At 47.4% G+C, this 21,396-nt stretch overlaps 1 protein-coding gene across 4 annotated transcripts in view; it reads right to left on the reverse strand.

Moving 5' to 3' along the window:
* Positions 1 to 21,396, reverse strand: part of MEF2D (myocyte enhancer factor 2D) — a 97,330-nt gene that overhangs the window by 42,192 nt on the left and 33,742 nt on the right. For all 4 annotated transcript variants that reach the window (XM_056853175.1, XM_056853172.1, XM_056853174.1 and 1 more), the window contains exon 2: positions 13,680 to 13,883. In XM_056853175.1, the coding sequence (XP_056709153.1) occupies positions 13,680 to 13,883 (204 nt within the window). The remainder of the gene's footprint in view (positions 1 to 13,679; positions 13,884 to 21,396) is intronic.

A 21,396-nucleotide genomic window follows, 5' to 3' on the forward strand; every position in this document is an offset into this window, starting at 1 on the left:
TGGTTTGACGGCTAATCAAAACCCACTTTTTTTTCCAATTCCAGGCCAAGGCACACAAAAACCATGCTTTGACATAATGTCTCAACTGGTCCTCTATGTTGTAAAATCGGTTTTGTGGACACCACTGGCTTCTGAAACTGCTACTAGTATGGCCAGCTCAAATTGAGGGCTATAATCTAGCCATATATCTCTACACAAGATGTAAATATCTCTACACAAAATGTAATCAGAGAATCCAAGGATTATGCCAGTGGAGTCTGATCTTATATTTCTAACATAATTACTGCACTAAAAAACTTTTGGAGAAGACTGTACTTCTCTCTCTCTTTCAGGTTGCCTACCATTTATGAAAAAGAGCAATTACACATTTCAAATGCATGCCGGACGCATATCATCAAAACAAAAAAAAAAACCCTCTCTCTCCCATTAAATACTATGCCTACGAAATTTCTGTTCCACGTGCGGCAGCCAATTTGAAGACTGCCTTCCTCATCCACACTTAATCATTGTATTTTCAAAATACCAGAAGCAATTAGCCTGTATTATGGGAGCATCACTTGCCAATTTCTTTTTAAAAGTCAAAGCTGCAACATTTCCTGGAAGTCTTGAGCACTTTTCGTGCCAACGAGAAATTGAAAGGGGGGTGTGTAAAAAAAGGGGGGCGAGGAGGAGGAGGAGGAGGAGGAGGAAATTGGTCTTTTCCAAACAGGGTTAACCATTTTAACTTGAAAGCCAAGCTGGAGATTCTTGGTGTGTGGAAATCAAAGAAAAACATTAGGGGAAATCTACTTTTTGTCATTAACCTTAAAAATCTTCAGTTTTGATGAGGTGGAATTTTTCAACACTCAGCAATTTCAAATTACATGGGGAGTGAAGGGATTTTTTTCCTAAGCTTCTCCCCCTCCCTTTCCTGCTGGATTTCCATAGAGCTTTGCACTGCCAACTGAACATGGCACCAAAAGCAGAATAACGGTAGAACGACGGAGATAAATAAAATCACAACAACCAACATGGCCAGTCAGATGTCACGTCGTTACGTTTTGACAACAGCCATTATAGCACAGCCAAACCCTTGCGCCGTGATGCGCAATTCAGAACAAGGGCAGCGGAAACATAACCAGGGGTGGGGTGACAAAAATCTACTGGGAAAAGGAAGCAATTTTTTCAGTTTGTGGACATACGGGAGTTGGAAATGAGCATGAGCGGTTTTCAGAACGTGCTGTTCAAAAGACCCCAAACTGCATTCCCATCTCATGGACATAAAGGCACCAGCAGCTTCCAACTAAACCATATCCTGTTTGAGACACAAGCTTCCATAGTCCCTTCCTATTTCTAATGTGCTTTTGGGGTAGGACAGGGGAGGGCAGCGATTGTTCTCAGAAACGAGGCTACATCCATTCTTCCCGCAGGTGGAGAACAATGTGAGATCAAAGGCGACAGTTTTATAGGGAATATTTCAAAGGGACGAACCCAGGCTTGGTTGGAAATCCCTTCTTTCTTAACAAGCGAGGGCTCTTTTCTCCAGGCCTTTCAAGCAGAGACTCAGCTGGCGTCTCTCTTTCTCAGCAAGCTACCAAGAGGGCAGAGAACAGGAGCGCGAAAGGGAAAAGCGCAGCGTTCAAACACCGTCTCTTCTTTAAAAGCTGGGGCTCAAAGAACGTGCATGTCCTCACAAAGGTGCCTTCAGTGCCAGGCCAAGCTGTGGCCGATTTCAAGGGGGCCTGACCAGCAGAGCAAGCGTAATCGCCCAACCGTGGTTAACAATCTGCATCGCCAGAGGAAAGAGCACCAGATGACCGCTTCAGAACAGAAAATCCGCACAGTTCTGCTGGCAAAAGACTACCCTCTGCTAGTGGTTTTTGGTTTTTTGGTGTGTGTGTGTGTGTGTTTTTGGAGGGGGGTTATATGCTGACTTTCTCTACCACTTAAGGAAGTATCAAACCGGCTCACAATCACCTTTCCTTTCCCTCCCCACAATGGACACCTTGTGAGGTAGGTGGGGCTGAGAGTGTTCGGAGAGAACTGTGACTAGCCCAAGGTCACCCAGCTGGCTTCATGTGAAGGAGTGGAAAACCAACCCGGTTCACCTGATTAGAGTCCGCCGCTCATGTGGAGGAGTGGGGAATCAAACCCGGTTCTCCAGCTTACAGTCCACCGCTCTTAACCACTACACTATGCTGGCTCTCATCAAATCTCGGTCCTGGTTAGTATTTGGATGGGAGACCACCAAGGAATACCAGGGTTGCTATGCAGAGGCAGGTAATGGCAAACAACCTCTGAACATCTTTCCCATCGAAGTACTAACCAGGGCCAGCATGGTGTAGTGATTAAGAGAGGTGGTTTGGAGCGGTGGAGTCTGATCTGGAGAACCGGATTTGATTCCCCACGCCTCCACATGAGCGGCGGAGGCTAATCTGGTGGATTGCATTTGTTTCCCCACTCCTACACACGAAGCCAGCTGGGTGACCTTGGGCTAGTCACACTCTCTCAGCCCCACCTACTCACAGGGTGTCTATTGTGGGGAGGGGAAGGGAAGGTGATTGGAAGCCGGTTTGAGTCTTCCTTAAGAGGTAGAGAAAGTCGGCATATAAAAACCAACTCTTCTTCTTCTTCTTCAACCTTAATTAGCTTCCAAAATGTGAGGCGATCAGGCTAGCCTGGGCCAACCCATCCTGCCCAACTGAAATTTTGATTGTAAGCTCTTTGGAGCAGTGGCCCACCCCTGGGACGGGGGGCAAGAGTTTTTGTTCTCATTCATGTAAAGAGCTATGTGCATCAATGTCTGTACATGAATTAATAATCTTAATGCAACTTTCTCCGCTGTCCTCCTTTGGGCATGGAGAACGCCCAGCCTTTCAAAAGGCGAGCCGCGGGCAACAGATAACACCACCTCCACGTGCAATGCGGGCTGCAGATTCCTGAGACCTTGCTAATCGTACACACAGGCCTGCTGGGTCTCTGGGCAGCTTGCTCGGAGGCGGGGGAAGGGAGTCTGGGCTGGGCTGATCCAGTCCTTTCCAGCTGGCAGCCACTACAAACAACATGCCTCAACTGCAGGGGGGGGGAGAAACACAAAGTACTTTTATGTCGGTAACCTGAGCAGAGTGTCGACAGAAGCAAAAAATAAATTAAAAAAATGCCGGGGACGGCATGCGTTTCCTGCCTCCCAACACATAGGAATTCTGGGATTCAGAGGCCTTGGTTCAGCAAAGAAAACCTAACAGCATGGCTGGGACAGCAGATACGGGTCTACATGGCGAAGATCCAGATTCAAATCCCTGATAAGCAACAACAGAGCAAGTTCCTACACTTCAGTTTAAGCTCTCTCACAAAGGGGGACGGGATTTCAAGAAGATACAAGCTGGAACGGGTCCAGAGGAGGGCAACAAAGATGGTGAGGGGGTCTGGAGACCAAGTCCTATGAGGAAAGTTTGAAGGAGCTGGGTATTTTTAGCCTGGAGAGGAGAAGACCGAGAGGGGATATGATAACCATCTTCAAGTACATGAAGGGCTGTCATACAGAGGATGGTGCCGAGTTGTTTTCTGTTGCCCCAAAAGGTCGGACCAGAACCAACAGGTTGAACTTACATCAAAAGAGTTTCTGTTTACACATTAGGAAGAATTTTCTAACAGGGCGGTTCCTCAGTGGATCAGGCTTCCTCGGGAGGTGGTGAGCTCTCCTTCCCTGGAGCTTTTTAAGCAGAGGCTGGATGGCCATCTGTCAGCAATGCTGATTCTATGACCTTAGGCAGATCATGAGAGGGAGGGCATCTTGGCTATCTTCTGGGCATGGAGTAGGGGTCACTGGGGGTGTGGGGGGGGGAGGTGGTTATGAAATTCCTGCATTGTGCAGGGGGTTAGACTAGATGGCCCTGGTGGTCCCTTCCAACTCTATGATTCTAAGAAATTAGGACAGTTTACTTTGAACCTTTTATAGAAAGGCTAGAGGGGCAGATAAGCAAACCAAAATGTTCAAAACTTTCCTGGTGGGTACTCTCTGGCACTTTGAAGATCTGTTGGGGAAATCTCAAGATCCTGGTCACACAATACTGGATTAATGAAACTTCGTCACATCAGACAGGGGCTGGTGTGTGACATCCAGCAACGCCAAACACTTCCGAGTTTTGGTGTATCCCATCAGAACTCCCTCCCGCCATTCTCCGCAGCGCTGGAGACCGACGCAACCCTGCTTCCAAAGCCACAGTGGACCCGATTACTTATACCACAAGTTCTTTTGGGCAAGAGTCTATCCTTTGAAGCTTACAGAACTCTGTGGGTTGTCATGACAGTCTTATATAAATAAAATTAATACGACAGTAGAAGTACATGGAGCTAGCTACAAATATCACGTAGCGGAATCCGACACATCGGCCGGGCCGCAAGGAAATCGGAAGTACTGGCAAGATGCATATCCGGCACGAGCTGCCCATAACTGGAAAGCACGCGGTCACTAGCGTGGCCTCTTCAAAGGGGACCTCTCCTTCCTCGCCTAATTAAGGGAATGGGGGAATGCTTTGCATTAACCGCGTGTTTTCTTTATTAGACTTATAACCTTTGGAGTGAGCAGGCCTTTGTAGTTCTGAGAGAGAATATGTCAAGGGGGAAGAGTTAAAATCCACTCCATATGAACGCAACCTCCATTCCGCACACTGTTAACAGACTTTCACAGTCTTCCTCTGCTGCCACAGACAAGAAACCGATACTCGGATGTTCTAACTGGTTTTAGATTGCAAGAACACTCAAGACAAAATACAACTCGGATAAACTGAGGCACGCAATCCTTTTCATACGAGGCCAAGCAGTTAAATTCCATCGCCACCGAGTTTCACCAGGGATAAAACCGCTGTCATCCCAAGCTGCCTGTAAGCAGGTCCTGATCACATAAAGCCAGCCCTAAATAGCAATACAGGCCTAGTGAGGACCATCCACAACACCTACAGGCATGTGCTCGTGCAGTTTTCCATGTCGTACTGGCAAGACTTGAGTTCAAATCCCTGCTCTACCATGATGCTCAATGAGCAACTTCCTTGAACCAGTCATCTATCTTATCTCCTTAGCCTAACTCAGAGACTTGATGTGAGGATAACATGAGGAAGAGGGGGATAAGCATGCAATCCACATGATTGGTTTAAAGCCCCTGTAAACATTAGTGGGTGACGGCATCTCAAAATGAGGGTTGCATGCTTGTATTCTGTGTAGGTTAATACAATGAGTCAAAATGCAGAAAATCCCCTTAGACCTGAATTCACTGCATGGCCTTAGACAAACCACTCTGAACTGGATGGAACAGCAAGACCTAAATCTGACGACTGTCTTTGAGCCTCACCTGTAATAGTGGAAAGGCAACCAGGATAGCTTCCTTAAACAGTTGACTGGTTTCTGAATGGATTGACATTGGTTATGGCTTCAAATTGGCCTCTCTAGCAATCCTCTCTTCGCTCTTCCCCTTCTGTTGCTTGTTAACTTTAAAGGTAAACATATCTGCTGTGGATGTACACTGCATACATCTGATGAAGGTATCTGAAAGAATGTCTTCATCCCTAAAAGCCTGCCTCTTTATGGAGGTTACTGCTGGAGGATCAGCTCCAGGTAACCCTCTCTTTGGAGGTCAGATAGGCAACTATGAAGGGTCAGGGCCTTCTTAGTGGTGGCTTCCAGGCTGCTGGCACAGCTCCTCTGTTTTAGTTTCAGCACTAACTTAAAACTTGTATTTGACCGAGTTTTCAACTGAGGTAGCTCAAAGGGTGCTTGTTACCTTTTAGATTTTGTCCTTTTAAACTATCTGGCTGCCATTTTATTCGTTCTTCCGGTGTTTAAATGTCTTGTTATATTGTCTTTAGAATTACAGACTTCTGTTTAACTTCCCTAAACAGCGTTGTTGTGTGGTTTAGAGATATGCCAGGGCCTCAGGGCCGAGGAAGATCCTTCCCAACACCTGTTACTTGAGACCCTTGGAATTTGAAACCTGGAATCTTCTGCTGTAAAGTGTGCAATAAGCAAACCGGAGGTGACAGAGGAATATCAGAACGAGGGTGGCAGCCTCTATTTAAAATCCAGCTTTCCCTCCAGTTGTGCTCCAGGCAGCTTACCAAACACAGATCGTTATTTTTTTTAAAAAACCACAACAAACAAGGACACAGGATTCAGCACAAGTAGAAATCCACCAGCAATTTATAATCTGATGGGAGAGAGAAAGAGAGCAGAAGCACTTCAACAGAAGCAGAAGAAGAAGATTGTAACGTCACCGAAGCCGAAATCTGGAGAACAAAAATAAAACGGTCATCACTTGACCACTTCTCTAGGATGAGATGTGCATGGGGGAGGGGGAGGAAGACAGACCTTTTACCAGTGGAGAAAGGAGAGCACGGTTTTTCACAAAAGTTTGAGAAACACCGAAGCCAGGAAAGGACTCATTATCCTCAAGATAATTAATCATGTGCAACAGCAGGCTGCAAGGAATAACCATCTGAACTGCTACAGTCTGAGTCTTAAGACCCCCCCAAGCAAAAAACCTGGAATTGACCTTCATTCGCCCCCCCCACACACACACACACACACACATGGAACACAAAGAGTTACAACGGCAAAGCTTGCAATCTCCAGCGCTTTGGAGGCACATTCATTTTTTATCAGCCTTCCATTTGCTTGGCACTCAGCGCAAGAAAGAAAAAAGCTTTACACTGTCGGATTTTCTTTCCTCCCTCCTCCTGCCAGCCCTACATCTCAGGACGGAAAAATGGGCCAGAGCGAATCTCTGTAAATTATCTATGGAGAACAGGAGGCCGTCTCAACCCCCTTCACGTGCCGTGCAAACAAGGCTGCGGTCTCCGCTCCGGAGAGATCTCCTCCTCGCTGTCACTGACGTTCGCATGCTGACGAACACTGCTTGGGGGGGTGCGGAGGACGGTTCAGAATGGGGAACCGTGCGGGAAGTCAAGGGCAAAAGGTCACAGGTTACAAACCAGACCAAGAATTCTTTTCAAAAAGAGCCAGAGAATCTGAGGCTGGCTTACACTGTGTGTTCAGCTGGGTAGGGGAAGGGGGTTTACTTTAGCGGCAGAGCTTATGTGATCCATGCTGAAAGTTCCCGGGTTTGGCACCTATAACTATGGGGCCCTGCTAGCAGGGTTGGAAAACAAGAAAAAGAAGAGTTGATTTGTATGCCCTGCTTTTCTCTACCGTAAGGAGTCTCAAAAGCGGCTTACAATCACCTTCCCTTCCTATCCCCACAGCAGGCACCTTGTGAGGTTGGTGGGGCTGAGAGAACTGCGACTGGCCCAAGGTCACCCAGCAGGCTTCATGTGGAGGAGCAAGGAATCGAACCATGTTCTCCAGATTAGAGTTCGCCACTCTTGCCTGCTACACCACGCTGGCTCTCAAGAGCCCCTGAAGAGCAAGTGCCAACAGTCTGATGCCAGAAGAAGGAGGAGAAGGAGGAGGAGGAGTTGGTTTTTATATGCCGACTTTCTCTACCACTTAAGGGAGAATCACCTTCCCTTCCCCACAGCAGACACCCTGTGAGGTAGGTGGGGCTGAGAGAGCTTTAAGAGAGCTGTGACTAGCCCAAGGTCACCCAGCAGGCTTCATGTGGAGGAGCGGGGAAACAAATCCAGTTCACCAGATTAGCCTCCGCCGCTCACGTGGAGGGGTGGGGAATGAAACCCGGTTCTCCAGATCAGAGTCCACCGCTCCAAGGTGGTTTCATATGACTCTGAGACAGTCCTTAGCTTGGTGGAGGGACGGCAGCAGGGAGCAACCCCATTGTGTCAGATCCCGGAAGCTAAGCAGGGCCAGAACTTGGAAGGGAGACCTCCAAGGAAGACTCTGCAGAGGAAAGCAGTGGCAAACCATCCCTTCTTCTCACTTGCCTTGACAGCTCCTTGCTGGGGTGGCTGAAAGTCGGCTGTGGCTTGACAGCACTTTACACACACACACACACAGCTTGGTGGCAGAGTACACACTTTGTGCGTGGATGACTGCAGGTTCAATCCCTGGCAATGCCAAACAAATGAGAGAATCTCCCACAACATGGGCTGTCTGGCAATGCGCCAGCCGGTGCCGCCAAGATACATAGATTTTGCAGCACCCTCTGCAAGGCCTCCCTGTGGGCTTTAATTCAAACCTGGTGCACAGATAACAGCAGTAATGTGCCATTCTTGGCCCCTGCAGAAAGGCCTTTGCTGCTGGAAATGGGAGAGCCAACGTGAGTCAGACTAAAACAGGCTATCTAGGCCGGCAGTGTGACAGCAGCGGCTACATATACTGTCATGGAAGATCCATGGCTTAGCAGTCGACCATGGTGAACCAAAAGCCCCAGGTTCAATCCCCTCCACTTTCATCTGAAAGCATTTCGTTCAGCAGAAAGAAGAAGAGGAAGTGGAAGAGGAAGAAGAGTTTGTCTTTTTTATGCCGACTCTCTCTACCACTTAAGGCAGAATTAAACCGGCTTACACTCACCTTCCCCTCCCCACAACAGACACCCTGTGAGGTAAGTAGGGCTGAGAGAGCTCTAAGAGAGCTGTGACTAGCCCAAGGTCACCCAGCTGGCTTCATGTGGAGGAGTGGGAAAACCAACCCAGTTCTCCAGATTAGCCTCCACCATTTATATGGAGGAGTGAGGAATCAAACCAGGTTCTCCACTCCTAACCACCCCTCTTAACCACTATACCATGCTGGCTCTCTGTGTCAGGCCTTTTGCCTTTTAGCTGGCAAGCAGAATCAGTTGGCAGATGCGCTTTCTCGACTCCCCCAGTATCAGAGCAAGGTGGATCGTCCCACAGACTCGCTATTTACTCCCGAGGAGCGGGGGAATTTACCTGGCCTGGCCGTTCTTACTCGCTCCCAAGCCCGAGAGTCCCCTCCCTTGGAAGGGCTGCCGGGCTCATTCAAAACTGCCTTGACTCAAGCCTGCCAGGCAGAGGGAGCAGCAAATAGTCTGCCCAACAAGATGACTCAGTGGGGGGAGTTCTGGTTTAAAGAAAATAAACTGTATGTTCCTGTTTCTCTTCAGAGGGAGGTGATGGATCGGGGCCATGGTTCCAAGGTGGCGGGGCATTTTGGTTTTGTAAAAACCCTGCATCTTTTGCGCAGGCAGTTCTGGTGGCCAGGAATGAGAACGGACTTGGATTCTTTTATTCGCAGTTGCCCCACTTGCGCTACAGCCAAAAGGGTGGTGGGGAAGCCACCCGGACTTTTGAAGCCTTTGGAAACACCTTCAGCTCCCTAGGAAGTTATTGCCATGGATTTTGTCATGGATCTTCCTCCCAGCAGGGGGAAGATGGTACTCTGGGTGGTCACAGACCTTTTTTCTAAACAGGTTCATTTGGTTCCTTGCACGGGACTTCCCACGGCTCAAAAACTCGCTCGAATGTTTGTATCGCATGTCTTCAAATATCACAGTTTTCTGCACAAGGTGATTTCGGATCGGGGCCCACAATTCGTAGCAAAATTTGGAAAGCTTTTCTTGAGTTGGTGGGGGTGGAACAAGGGTTATCCAGTGCCTATTATCCCCAGACTGATGGTCAGACTGAACGTGTCAACTCAGTACTAGAATGTTATTTGCGTTGCTATGTAAACTACCATCAAGATGATTGGGTGGATCTCTTGCCATTTGCTGAGTATGCTTATAATAATGCCTCCCATCAGTCCACTGGTTTCAGCCCGTTTCAGGTAGTGTATGGAAAAGACTTCGGGTCGTTTTGGAGTGTGGATCGTTTGGGGGAGGGTGCCAACACTGAAGTGGCTGATTGGGTGAGCGTGGTGCAAAATACTTGGCCCTGGTTACAGAAAAATTTGGAACGGGCCAAGCACAAGTACAAAGCACAAGCGGACAAACACCGTTCTCCGGGGTGGGACATCAAGGTGGGGGACCAGGTATATCTGTCCACAAAAAACCTTCGCTCCCTACGCCCGTGTAAAAAACTCAGTGAGAAGTATGTGGGACCCTTCCCAGTCTCACAGCTCATAAATGAAGTCACAGTAGAACTCAGCCTTCCGAAGTCCCTGAGGGGCATCCATCCAGTGTTTCATATCAGTTTGCTAAAGAGATACATGCACGCACCAGAATGGCATCCCGATCCTGCTCCCGAGCCCCCGGTGTTGGTGTGGGGGGAGGAACATTTCGAAGTTTCCAAGATCCTAGATTCCCGGGTCTGCAATAAGGTGCTCTACTACCTGGTTCGCTGGAAACACTTGGGTCCTGGTCATGATGAGTGGGTGGCTGAGAACCATGTGACTGCCCCCCGTCTGGTTCGCCAGTTTCACGAAGCTTACCCCCAAAAACCTCGCCCGGTTTCTGGGAGGGAGGGGGGCCTTAGGGGGAGCAGAATGTCAGGCCTTTTGCCTTTTAGCTGGAGTAAAGGCTCTTGACATGAGTTAGGCCAGGTTTTGGCTACACGTCGAGTCCTTGGTTCTCATGCCTGCGAACATCTGTGTACAGTTTCGCTCGCCCTGTTTACTGCAGCTGTGGTATTGTTTAGTCTGTCTTCCTGGGAACCGCTTATCTCGGGGTTGCCTAGTGATGTTTACCTTTTCAGGCAGTAGTGCCTTTAAGCATGTAACTTGCCTGTGTTCGCCATTATCAGCCTTACCTGCCTGTAGGTAGTCAGTCCTTTAATCTGTCTTTTTGCTCCTAAAAAAGTATTACTGCTTCAGAGCTACCTGCCTGGATGAGTTTGCTTATGGGGTGCTAGGGACAGGCGCCTGATCCTGACACTCTGGAGAAGACCCTGGAGGACTGCCGCCAGTCATAGCAGGTAACCCTGGGCAAGACGGACCAATCGCCTGACTCAGCGCAAGACTGTCTCGTAGGAATTTAAAAGCTGCCTCGGGCTCGCTTTTTTCCTCTGGATCCAGTCGTTCACGAGCCACTAGCCACAAGGATGGGCTGTTTGTCACGCACTCGATGCAGGGCGGCCTACGAGGAGTATTACACAAACAGCTGGTGCGGAACAGGAGAGCGCGTCTCCCTACGGCTGCGGATCACCGGCAGCACGTTCCACCCCTGCTCCCAATTCTCTGCCAGCCTCCACAGCTTTTCCTGGCAAACACATCCCAGATGTTGGTTTGACCTAAAAAAAAAAACCCTAAGCAGCTTTGGATCTTTGGGCTGTAGAAAAATCTACCCCAGCCCTTTACCTATATTCCTAGATTGACCAAGAATGCCCTCTTAATACCATCATCCATGCATTATGCACACTTCCGGGTCATGTAGGGTACCAGCCATGTGCTCCACCTGGGACAGACCCTGTTTTCTGATAAAGCACTATCCCAGTTATTGCTTACGGAGAACACTTTGCTACAACATGGTTAGTTGCTGGAGCAGCCTTTCTTCAGGGCTTCAATCGTGCATGAACATTGAACACATGAAGCTGCCTTACACTGAATCAGACCCTTGGGCCATCAAAGTCAGTATTGTCTGCTCAGACTAGCACCGGCTCTCCAGGGTCTCAGGTAGAGGTCTTTCACATCACCTACTTGCCTAGTCCCTTTAACTGGAGATGCTGGGGATTGAACCTGGGACCTTCTGCATGCCAAGCAGATGCTCTACCACTGAGTCATGGCCCCTCCCCATTAAACTGTCAAGCGGTGCCATTTTGCACACTGCCGCTGCTGACGTATATTTGGCATCGATGTAGGTTGACTTTGGTTTTTCTAATGGAGCTTCACAAGCCAATATAACCATCACTCCAACCCACCACTCTTAACCACTACACCACGCTGGTGGTGAACATAAGAATGGCCATGCTGGATTAGACCAAGGCCCATCAAGTCCAGCAGTCTGTTCACACAGTGGCCAACCAGGTGCCTCTGGGAAGCCCACAAAGAAGACGACAGCAGCAGCATTATCCTGCCTGTGTTCCATGGCACCTAACATAATAGGCATGCTCCACTGATCCTGGAGAGAATAGGCCTGCATCATGACTAGAATTTATTTTGACTAGTAGCCATGGATACCCCTCTCCCCATGATCATGTCTACTCGCCCCTCTTAAAGCCTTCCAAGTTGGCAACCATCACCGCATCCTGGGGCAGGGAGTTCCACAATTTAACTGTGCATTGTGTGAAGAATATGTCTGCCCATCCCTCATTTTATAAACCTCTACCATATTCCCCCACCTTTTGCTTTGAACTTAGAAAGCTGGAAATAATTTAGCCATCAGGTCTGTAGCAAACCAATGACAACATAATTATACATTGTTTTTTTTAAAAAAAATTGCAAACAAGAAAAAAAATACACTGAGGGAACCTGAGTGAAAAGAGCGCACCATGCGTGAAAAAATGCACTTCCTCCCTAGAACATTTTTCTCCCTGCACCCCTCCACTGGCCTTGTATTCCACACCGTCTAGAGCAGATAAATTGAATGACTAAAGGTTCTGCGTGCCTTAATTTATGCTCTTGTAATGTCAATAATTACCCAGCCAACCCTTTCATTTGTCTAAACTTCCCCAAGCATAAAAGGGAGCTGCCCACACATAGTTTTTCATTGAAAGGTGACAAAGCGGCTGCTGCAGGCTCGGCTCCATCCCGTGGCACATGCAGGAAGCCGAGCCTTTTGTGGCTTGCAAAGTGGCTGCCGAAATGAGAGGAGGGAAGCAGAGGGAGGGAGTTGGGGGCGGACGGATACCTGGGAAGCTGAAGACGGAGAATGGCCAACCTCCATCTCGGGCTGCACTTGCACTCCTGATCGCTTTCTGGCTCGCTTCCAGAACTGCTCCTGGAAGTCTCCTTTTCCCTGAAAGATCCGCACTCCTCCCCCCACTCCCACCCCCGAAATTAAACCTGATTAAGTTACCCTTGGAGGTCAGGGCAGTCATGACATAATCCTTATCCTTTACTCATCTCCACATTGGGTGGGGAGGAACACTTACAAGAACAGTGGGGGTGGGATGACATTTCTCACCTTGTGGTGGCATTTCCCTGTACATGACAACCTAAGATCACCGGACGACTCGAGCATGACACTTGAATTCCTACTGTCCCTTGACTTCACCTGATCTAGTTTCTTCAGCTGTTGAAGTGCATCAAATTTGCACCGGTGTACCGGTTGGAGAAGCTGCCCATGCCAAATTTCTCCCTCCCGGCGAAATTGTTACTTTCATTATCACCGGGGCAGGGCAGGGCTGAATTCACAAAGGATATGTTCGTCGACAGCTATTAGACCTGACTGCTATATGGAATGTCAAAGTTCAAAGGGTGGGGGAGAGGGCGGCAGTGGGAAGCGGGTAAAACGGCTCCACTCCCTCTTCCATCAACGCCCCCCTTCCCCCTCCTCACTGAAGTACCCCAACTCACAGGGCTATTTGTTCACGCAGGTCCCGCAACCTCAGGGACGATCGGAAGATCCAGAGGGGTGGCAGGGGAAACCACCTCATTCTGCCGTCGCTTTGTGGGACACAAGCCTTTTGATTCTGTCGCCCTCATACCCCACCTGTGGGCTTCCTCCACGGCAGCCCTAGGAAACGGAAATCTCGATTTTCTTATTGAGCAATACACTCAGATAACCTATCAAGCTTTACCACAAAACGGGATGTTCCAGTGTCCCACGCTCATACATATCTTGGCTTCACCGGAGATTGTCGCATGCTATCTAAACGCTGCACTACAGCTTGGGGTGTTCTCAGATCAGGTTGCTTGACAGAACAATGGCCAGAGGAAGGTGAGGGGGGAACGCTGTTTACCTCAATGATATCTGCGTTGGTCCGGCTCTCGTGGGGTTCGTTGTACTCCGTATATTTCAGAAGCACCTTGTCCATGTCAGTGCTGGCATACTGGAACAGTTTGTTCGAATGGTTGAAAATGATCAGGGCAATCTCGCAGTCGCACAGGACGCTGAGTTCGTAGGCTTTCTTCATCAACCCAAACTTCCGTTTGGTGAATGTCACCTGCAGGAGAACATTAAAATACGCAAAACTTTATTAGAGAATGATTGTTAGAATATTTTACAATTTTATCAATTTTAAGGTGACAATTTTAATCAGGGGTTGTTTTAATTGATCTTACACCTTTATTTGTACGGGCTGTCTGTGATTCTGTGGTGCAAAACTATTAGGTCTGGAAATTTTGATGTGTTGGCATGTGATGGGTCAGTTGACCGTATTAATAAATTTGATTTGATTTGACCTGCAGGAGAGCAGCCAAGGAAGCAAAAGACACAGTCAGATTGATATGGCTAAACCAGACAGCTCGGTTTATGGGTCAACCCAAAGAAGGTTGGATGAGAGGCGGGATCGAATTTCAAAAGCCATCCGGTTCAATTTGAATCCCCCTCCCTTTCAATTAAATTTGTTTTCTCCATTACGAGAAATAAATCCACAAGTCTTTAGTTTGGCACCAATTTCTCTTTTCTGTATGTTGAATTTCTCCGTCGATGGCGTAAAAATGGGGTAAAAAGAAACTAAACAAACCACAGCAGCGGCTACAAAAGCCAACAATGTAAAAAAAAAAAACTCAGATACAGCCACATTGGCTCATCTCTAGTTTGTACCAACTTACAACAACAAAACATGGAATGCTAACACAGAATATTATGCCAATCATAAAAATACCTAAACACAGATATCAGCTTGGCAGTCAACCATACAAGATGCCAGAAATCTCTTCTGAAGTTTCTGTACAGAGAAATCTGGTCACTCTCAACATATCAGAAATCAGAAAGCAAAAACTTGAATCTTATCCATTGCATTGATTCACCTGACCTGTGGGAACAACTTTCCAAGGCCATCCACAAACGCTTCCATTTTTATCTAGGGTTGCCAACCTCCAGGTACTAATCCAAATAATCACCAATACTGTACAGTAAGTCAACAAAAATACCAGTATAAGGCTCTGGATTACGTATAAATAACAATTCATCACCTGGAAGTGGAAATTTTACAAAGCTAATTTACTAATAAACCACAACTGACAAACACAGTATAGACCACAATAAACAAATATACAACAATGATGTGAAACATACAAGAAGAGCCTTCTTCAAAGGTAAGTGCAAGATGAGTTCATATCAAATTGATATTTCAAAAAGTTCTGAGCTTGGTCTACTTTTTTGTTTCGTTTCTTTTTTGTGGATATCTTCGTGAATTAAGACATGCTGACAGACAATATCTTCATCAAGTTAGGCATGATAATATGAAAATATTATGATAATAATCACTCTTTCACCACCAAAGTGGCTTCTTCAGCCAATACTTAAAGAACCTTTGCTTGAAAAAACTCAACGCGCTATAACGGCTGCTTCCTTCACATAATTCTATCAAATGATAGAGTATCTTCATTTCACCACCACTTTGGTGGTGAAAGCGTGATTATTAATCCGGAGAACGTTTTCATATTATGACCTGGCAACCCTATTTTTATCCCACCCTTCCCCTCTGAGCACCTCAGAGTGGTGTTCATGGTTCTTTTCCCTTCACAACAGCCTGCAAGACAAGTTGAACCGAGAGACAGTGACTGGGTCCAAAATTACCCAGGTAGCTTCTCAGCAGAGTGCAAATTTGAACCCAGGTCTCCTTAGCCTGCATCCAAGGCTCTAACGTCTACATTTCAGCGGCTCTCACATATAAACAGAACAGCAAAACGAGTAATGACAAACATTTTCAGTTTTGGCCAAACCACATGGATATAAAACTGTGTCCAAGTGGAGCCTTTCTTCTAAAATCTTGATGGGTGGGGTTTGAAACCAGAGATGAGGCTGCCCTCCAAAGCTAGGGTTGACAACCACTGGTGGTCTCCCATCCAAATACTGACTATGGGCGACCCTGCTTAGCCCCCAAGCTGTGATGAGCTCAGGTTAAGATGGGCTATTCAGGCTCCCTCCCCAAAATCTTGATCAACAGTTAAGCTTTGTTCCAATTTTTGTTTTTTTTGTTTTTTTCCAGATTCCTGCCATTCCAGCCCCATTACGGTGCTTATTAGATGTCTCAACCTAGTGACTGTATTGACCTACATTACATAATCCGCCTTGAGTCTCAGCAAGAAAGGCAGACTATAAATAACATGTTTTTTAAAAATCTCCGAAATGGTGAATGGAGGCATCTCTGCACAACGTGGAAGTGAACGCTTAAAGGTGTCATGCAGCTCAGAGCTTCCCATTTCACACCCCGCTGGTTTTGAACTGCTGACTGCTAAGACAGGCACTAAACACACACACAAGACAGGTACATCGTGGTGGTGGTTTTTTGTTTTTAACAATCCTTGCGAAATTGGCTTATAAATCAGTGGCACAGAGAGCCGTTGCAGAGTAAACTATTTCACGCACAGCAGGTAGCGAACAGCCTTTGGCAGTGTGTAGTAACTGTGGAGGTGGGGCTTGACTTCATCTTTGGGATCAGAAAAAGGGCATCGAAGAAGGAGGAGGAAGGAGGAGGAGGAGAAGAAGAGTTGGTTTTCATATGCCGACTTTCTCTACCACTTAAGAATCAAACCAGCTTACAATCACCTTCCCTGCTCCTCCCCACAACACACACCCTGTGAGGTGGGTGGGGCTGAGAGAGCTGTGACTAGCCCAAGGTCACCCAGCTGGCTTCATGTGTAGGAGTGGGGAAACAAATCCAGTTCTCCAGGTTAGTGTCCACCGCTCATGTGGAGGAGTGGGGAATCAAACCCGGTTCTCCAGATCAGAGTCCACTGCTCCAAACCACCGCTCTTAACCACTACCCCACACTGGCTGTCATAAACACAGTCCTATTCTCAGCCTGTAACATTGAAGTCCCAAGACAGGATCTGCAGGCAGAAGATACAGCCCACCTTGTCAAAGCCAAGCAGGTAGGGTGTGATCAGCGTCTGAATGGGACACTGACTTAATTGCAAAGGAAGAAAAGCAGGAGAGAAACGTAACAAAATAAATCTCCGTTATCAGCCCTCAGTGCCTGCTGGGAACCAAGTAGCGGTTCCTTCTCTCAGGCCTCCGTGTGCTGTGCCCAACATGTTCCCCGGTGGGTTTTTTTCCTTGTTCCCCCAGTTGTAGAACGGATTTCTACAGGCCGTGCGGAAAATAACCCTGCTGTCTTTTCATAAGGCTGATCAGACCACTCTTCTATACTGTGCCGTTCTATAAGGGCGATTTTCACACTGAAATGTTGTCTTTCCTGGCAGGCAATTAATGTGGTGGGTTTTTTTTCCCTTTCTGTGGAAAGCTGTGTGATTCAATTTATATTTGTACTATTTTTAATTATGTTACTGGACCTGTGGTCATGCCTGTAAGCCACCTTAGACTATACAGGAAGGGGGGATGCAATTTTTTAGAAGAGGATCAATAGAAATGTCAGGGGATACATTACTACTTACAAAAAAGCCTCTGAATTACCAGATGCAATACGGGTCACGGGGGCAAGGGTATCAATGCACCCATTACCTGGAATTACCTGCCTTCTCCCGTGCAAGAAGTATAGATGGCTGTTCCAAATTATTTTTCTTTCTTAGGTTCCAACGTACTTTGAAAGAATTAAAACTCTCAGACTGTTGTATGCCTATGGTGAAGCTGGCCATTGCAGTGATTGTTAAAAAGCAAGAGGGTCCATTATGGGAAGCCCCATGAGAGCCATCTTCTGGTTTCAGGCTGCCCCCCCCCAATAAAATTTGCTGCCCCGGGAGGGGCCACATATTTGTCCCGATAGGGGCTCCACCACCTTTAGCAGCTATTCAACCTGTAGAAGTGTAGCACAAGGCGACCTTTGACCCATCAGTAAACCTTTATGCCTTGGAAGGTTGTGTGTGTGTTAAGTGCCGTCAAGTCGCTTCTGACTCATGGCGACCCTAAGAATCCATGTCCTCCAAAATGTCCTATCCTTAACAGCCTTGCTCAGGTCTTGCAAACTGAGGGCCGTGGCTTCCTTTACAGAGTCAGTCCGCCTCTTGTTGGGTCTTCCTCTTTTCCTGCAGCCTTCAACTTTTCCTAACATTATTGTCTTTTCCGGTAACTCTTGCCTACTCATAATGTGGTCAAAATACGATAGCCTCAATTTAGTCATTTTAGCTTCTAGGGTCAATTCAGGCTTGATTTGATCTATAACCCACTGATTAGTTTTTTGGGTTTTTTTGGCAGCCCATAGCATAGCATAGCATAGCATAGCAAAGATTAAGTTAAAGCCACAGAGATCAGCCTCACTCCTTTCGCTAAAACCATCCAAAATACAACCCATATGCAGAATTCCAAATGTCCACACAGCAATGTTGCCCCAAAGTATTTTTTTTTTAAGATGTAAAACTATCCATACATTGTCGAAGGCTTTCACGGTCAGAGTTCATTGGTTCTTGTAGGTTATCCGGGCTGTGTAACCGTGGTCTTGGAATTTTCTTTTCTGACGTTTCGCCAGCAACTGTGGCAGGCATCTTCAGAGTAGTAACACTGAAGGACAGTGTCTCTCAGTGTCAAGGGTGTAGGAAGAGTAATATATAGTCAGAAAGGGGTTGGGTTTGAGCTGAGTATTGTCCTGCAAAAGTATTGTCCTGTAAGTATCAAGATAATGTGCTAATGAGGGTATGGTATGTTAATATGGAACCATTGTATCCTGAAGTGATCTGTTAATGTGTGTAATCCAAAACTAATCTGTATGGCTATTGTTGAATGTTGTCTTTGTCTGGAGGTTTTTCAGGGCAGGAAGCCAAGCCTTTTGCAGGACAATACTCAGCTCAAACCCAACCCCTTTCTGACTATATATTACTCTTCCTACACCCTTGACACTGAGAGACACTGTCCTTCAGTGTTACTACTCTGAAGATGCCTGCCACAGTTGCTGGCGAAACGTCAGGAAAGAAAATTCCAAGACCACGGTTACACAGCCCGGATAACCTACAAGAACCAATATCCATACATTCACTCCAAGATTTGAGTTTGCGGGGTGAGGGCAGAATGGGAATGTCCTCAAAAGTCACTGGAAGCAGGAGAGCCCCAACCTCACCAAAGAATCCAGGTTTGTGAATCCTTTAGCATCCTAACAAAGGCAGCTTTCATTCTTGAAAGCTCAAGAGAGCCAGGGGGGTGTAGTGGTTAAGAGCGGTGGTTTGGAACGGTGGACTCTGATCTGGAGAACCGGGTTTGATTCCCCCCTCCTCCACATAAGCAGCGGAGGCTAATCTGGTGAACTGGATTTGTTTCCCCACTCCTACACACAAAGCCAGCTGGGTGACCTTGGGCAAGAGCTCTCTCAGCCTCACCTGCCTCACAGGGTGTCTGTTGTGGGGAGGGGAAGGTGGTTGTAAGCTGGTTCGAGTCTCCCTTAAGTGGTAGAGAAAGTCAGCATATAAAAACCAACTCTTCTTCTTCTTCATACCCCTAAAATCTTGTTTGTCTCGAAGATGCTACTGGATTCAAATCTAGCTGTTCTACTGCAGACCGATACGGCTTCCCTCTGAAACTATCTTTTGCATCCGTCTCCCAGAGCCATAAACTTGCTGCAAGGAAGATTTTGGAATTCATTTGGCACCCAGGAGCAGATTCAAGCAAGGCCTGGCATCCAAGGCTCTTGAACAAGCAGCCTCAGAAAATACGAGATGTCTTCCCAGCCGGCTCCCTTGGGCTCAGCTGTCAGATACATATGGATGCCGTTTCTAGGTTGCGGAGAGGGACCCGGGCATATCCAAGACCAGAACTGTTCTCGTCTATTCTACCCTGTTCTGCCCAAGAGTATTGTTTCTCCCACTGCCAAGGCAACACGGCTCACTGGCCTACGCAGAGGCGAGGAAGCCTCTTGTGCCGCATAGGAGACAGATGGAAGCTCGGCTGGAGACTCGGGTGAAATTTATCTCCCCTTTGATTCTGCAGCAAGCCGCTTCCAATAGTGATAGGAGTCTGTTTTTGCAGCATCTGCCCACTGTGGAAATCAAAGGGTCTGGTAGATAAAGGAATAATTGACAATCGTGCGTGAGAAATCAGGGGGAGGCCCCGTATCTTTTGGGGATACCTCGTTAATGCTAATGTTACTTGCTAATGTTGTTATTCTCCGGGATTCACCTCCCTCTTCACCTATAGCAGCATGTGCTTGGGAAGGGGTGGAAAGCCCCCTCATGCGCATGAACACTAAAGCTCCCTGCAGCGTAGAAGAAAAGAAGAAGAGTTGGTTTTTATATGCTTTCTCTTACCACTTAAGGGAGAATTAAACCGGCTTACAATCACCTTCCCTTCCCCACAACAGACACCCTGTGAGGTAGGTGGGGCTGAAAGAGCTCTAGGAGAACTGTGACTAACCCAGGGTCACCCAGCTGGCTTCATGTGGAGGAGTGGGGAAACCAACCCAGTTCACTAGCTTATCGTCTGCCGCACATGTGGAGGAGTGGGGAATCAAACCTGGTTCTCCAGATTAGAGTCCACCACTCCAAACTACTGCTATTAACCACTACACCATGCTGGCTCTCAAGCTCAAGTGCAAGGGAGAAGAGAAACACATGGCACGCAGAAGGTCCCAAGTTCAATCCCCAGCATCTCCAGTTAAAGGGACTAGGCAAGTAGGTGATGTGAAAGACCTCTGCCTGAGACCCTGGAGAGCCACTGCCGGTCTGAGGAGACAATACTGACTTTGATGGACCGAGGGTCTGATTCAGTATAAGGCAGCTTCATGTGTTATCCACAGGGCTCATGGGTGGTACACTGTGATACCCAAGAATACCATCTCAACTCCCTCCTTCCCTGGGCAGGGTTGTCAAGTAACAAAGCACTGCTGTCTTCATAACCTTGTCTTAGCATTTTCCTTCATCTCTAGTCACAAATATATGGGGGTCACCCTAAAGTGGTGACCCCTTTCCCCTCTCTGTCCTTGGGCAATGTCATCTCTAGCCATCCATCCTTCTCAGGACAGATCCTGTCTCCCTCTTTGGCTCCTGGCAACACAGGGACAGGCTGAATTGCCCTTATCTTCGGTCGTAGGCCACTTGATCTGTGACAAGGCCCACTCTCTCTGCAGAGAGCACAGCGAACGGAAACCTGAGAATACTCAAGAGGATTCACTCCTTATAGGACTGAGAGGTGCTGGCAGAGAGGGAGAGACAGAGAGAAGCCTCGCCGATGATTAAATGCCCAGATAATGAATTCCCGGTTAGGCTTTTGCACAGGGGCAGCTGAAAAACCATTCAAGGCAAATACATTTATTTATTTTATTGCACTTTTACCCTGCCCTCCCCAGCCCGAAGGCCGGGCTCAGGGCGGCTCACAAACAGAATTACACTAAAAACAATAAAATATTAAAATACAATTTAAAAGACACTTTAAAATAGCCCAAACCATTTCAGTAATAGGGCAATAATGTCCCCGATGGCGCTAGAATAAAAAAAATAACTGTCTGCAGTTGGGCAATTAGATGTAGTTACCTCCACGATGGTATAAGTAGGGGGGACTCAGTAGCTGGGGAAGAGATTAGGGAGGCCTGTATTTATAGGGAGAAACCGCTGCTGGCCTCAACCATAAGC

Source organism: Euleptes europaea, chromosome 7 (genome assembly GCF_029931775.1).
Source record: "Euleptes europaea isolate rEulEur1 chromosome 7, rEulEur1.hap1, whole genome shotgun sequence".
Taxonomy (NCBI): Eukaryota; Metazoa; Chordata; class Lepidosauria; order Squamata; family Sphaerodactylidae; genus Euleptes; species Euleptes europaea.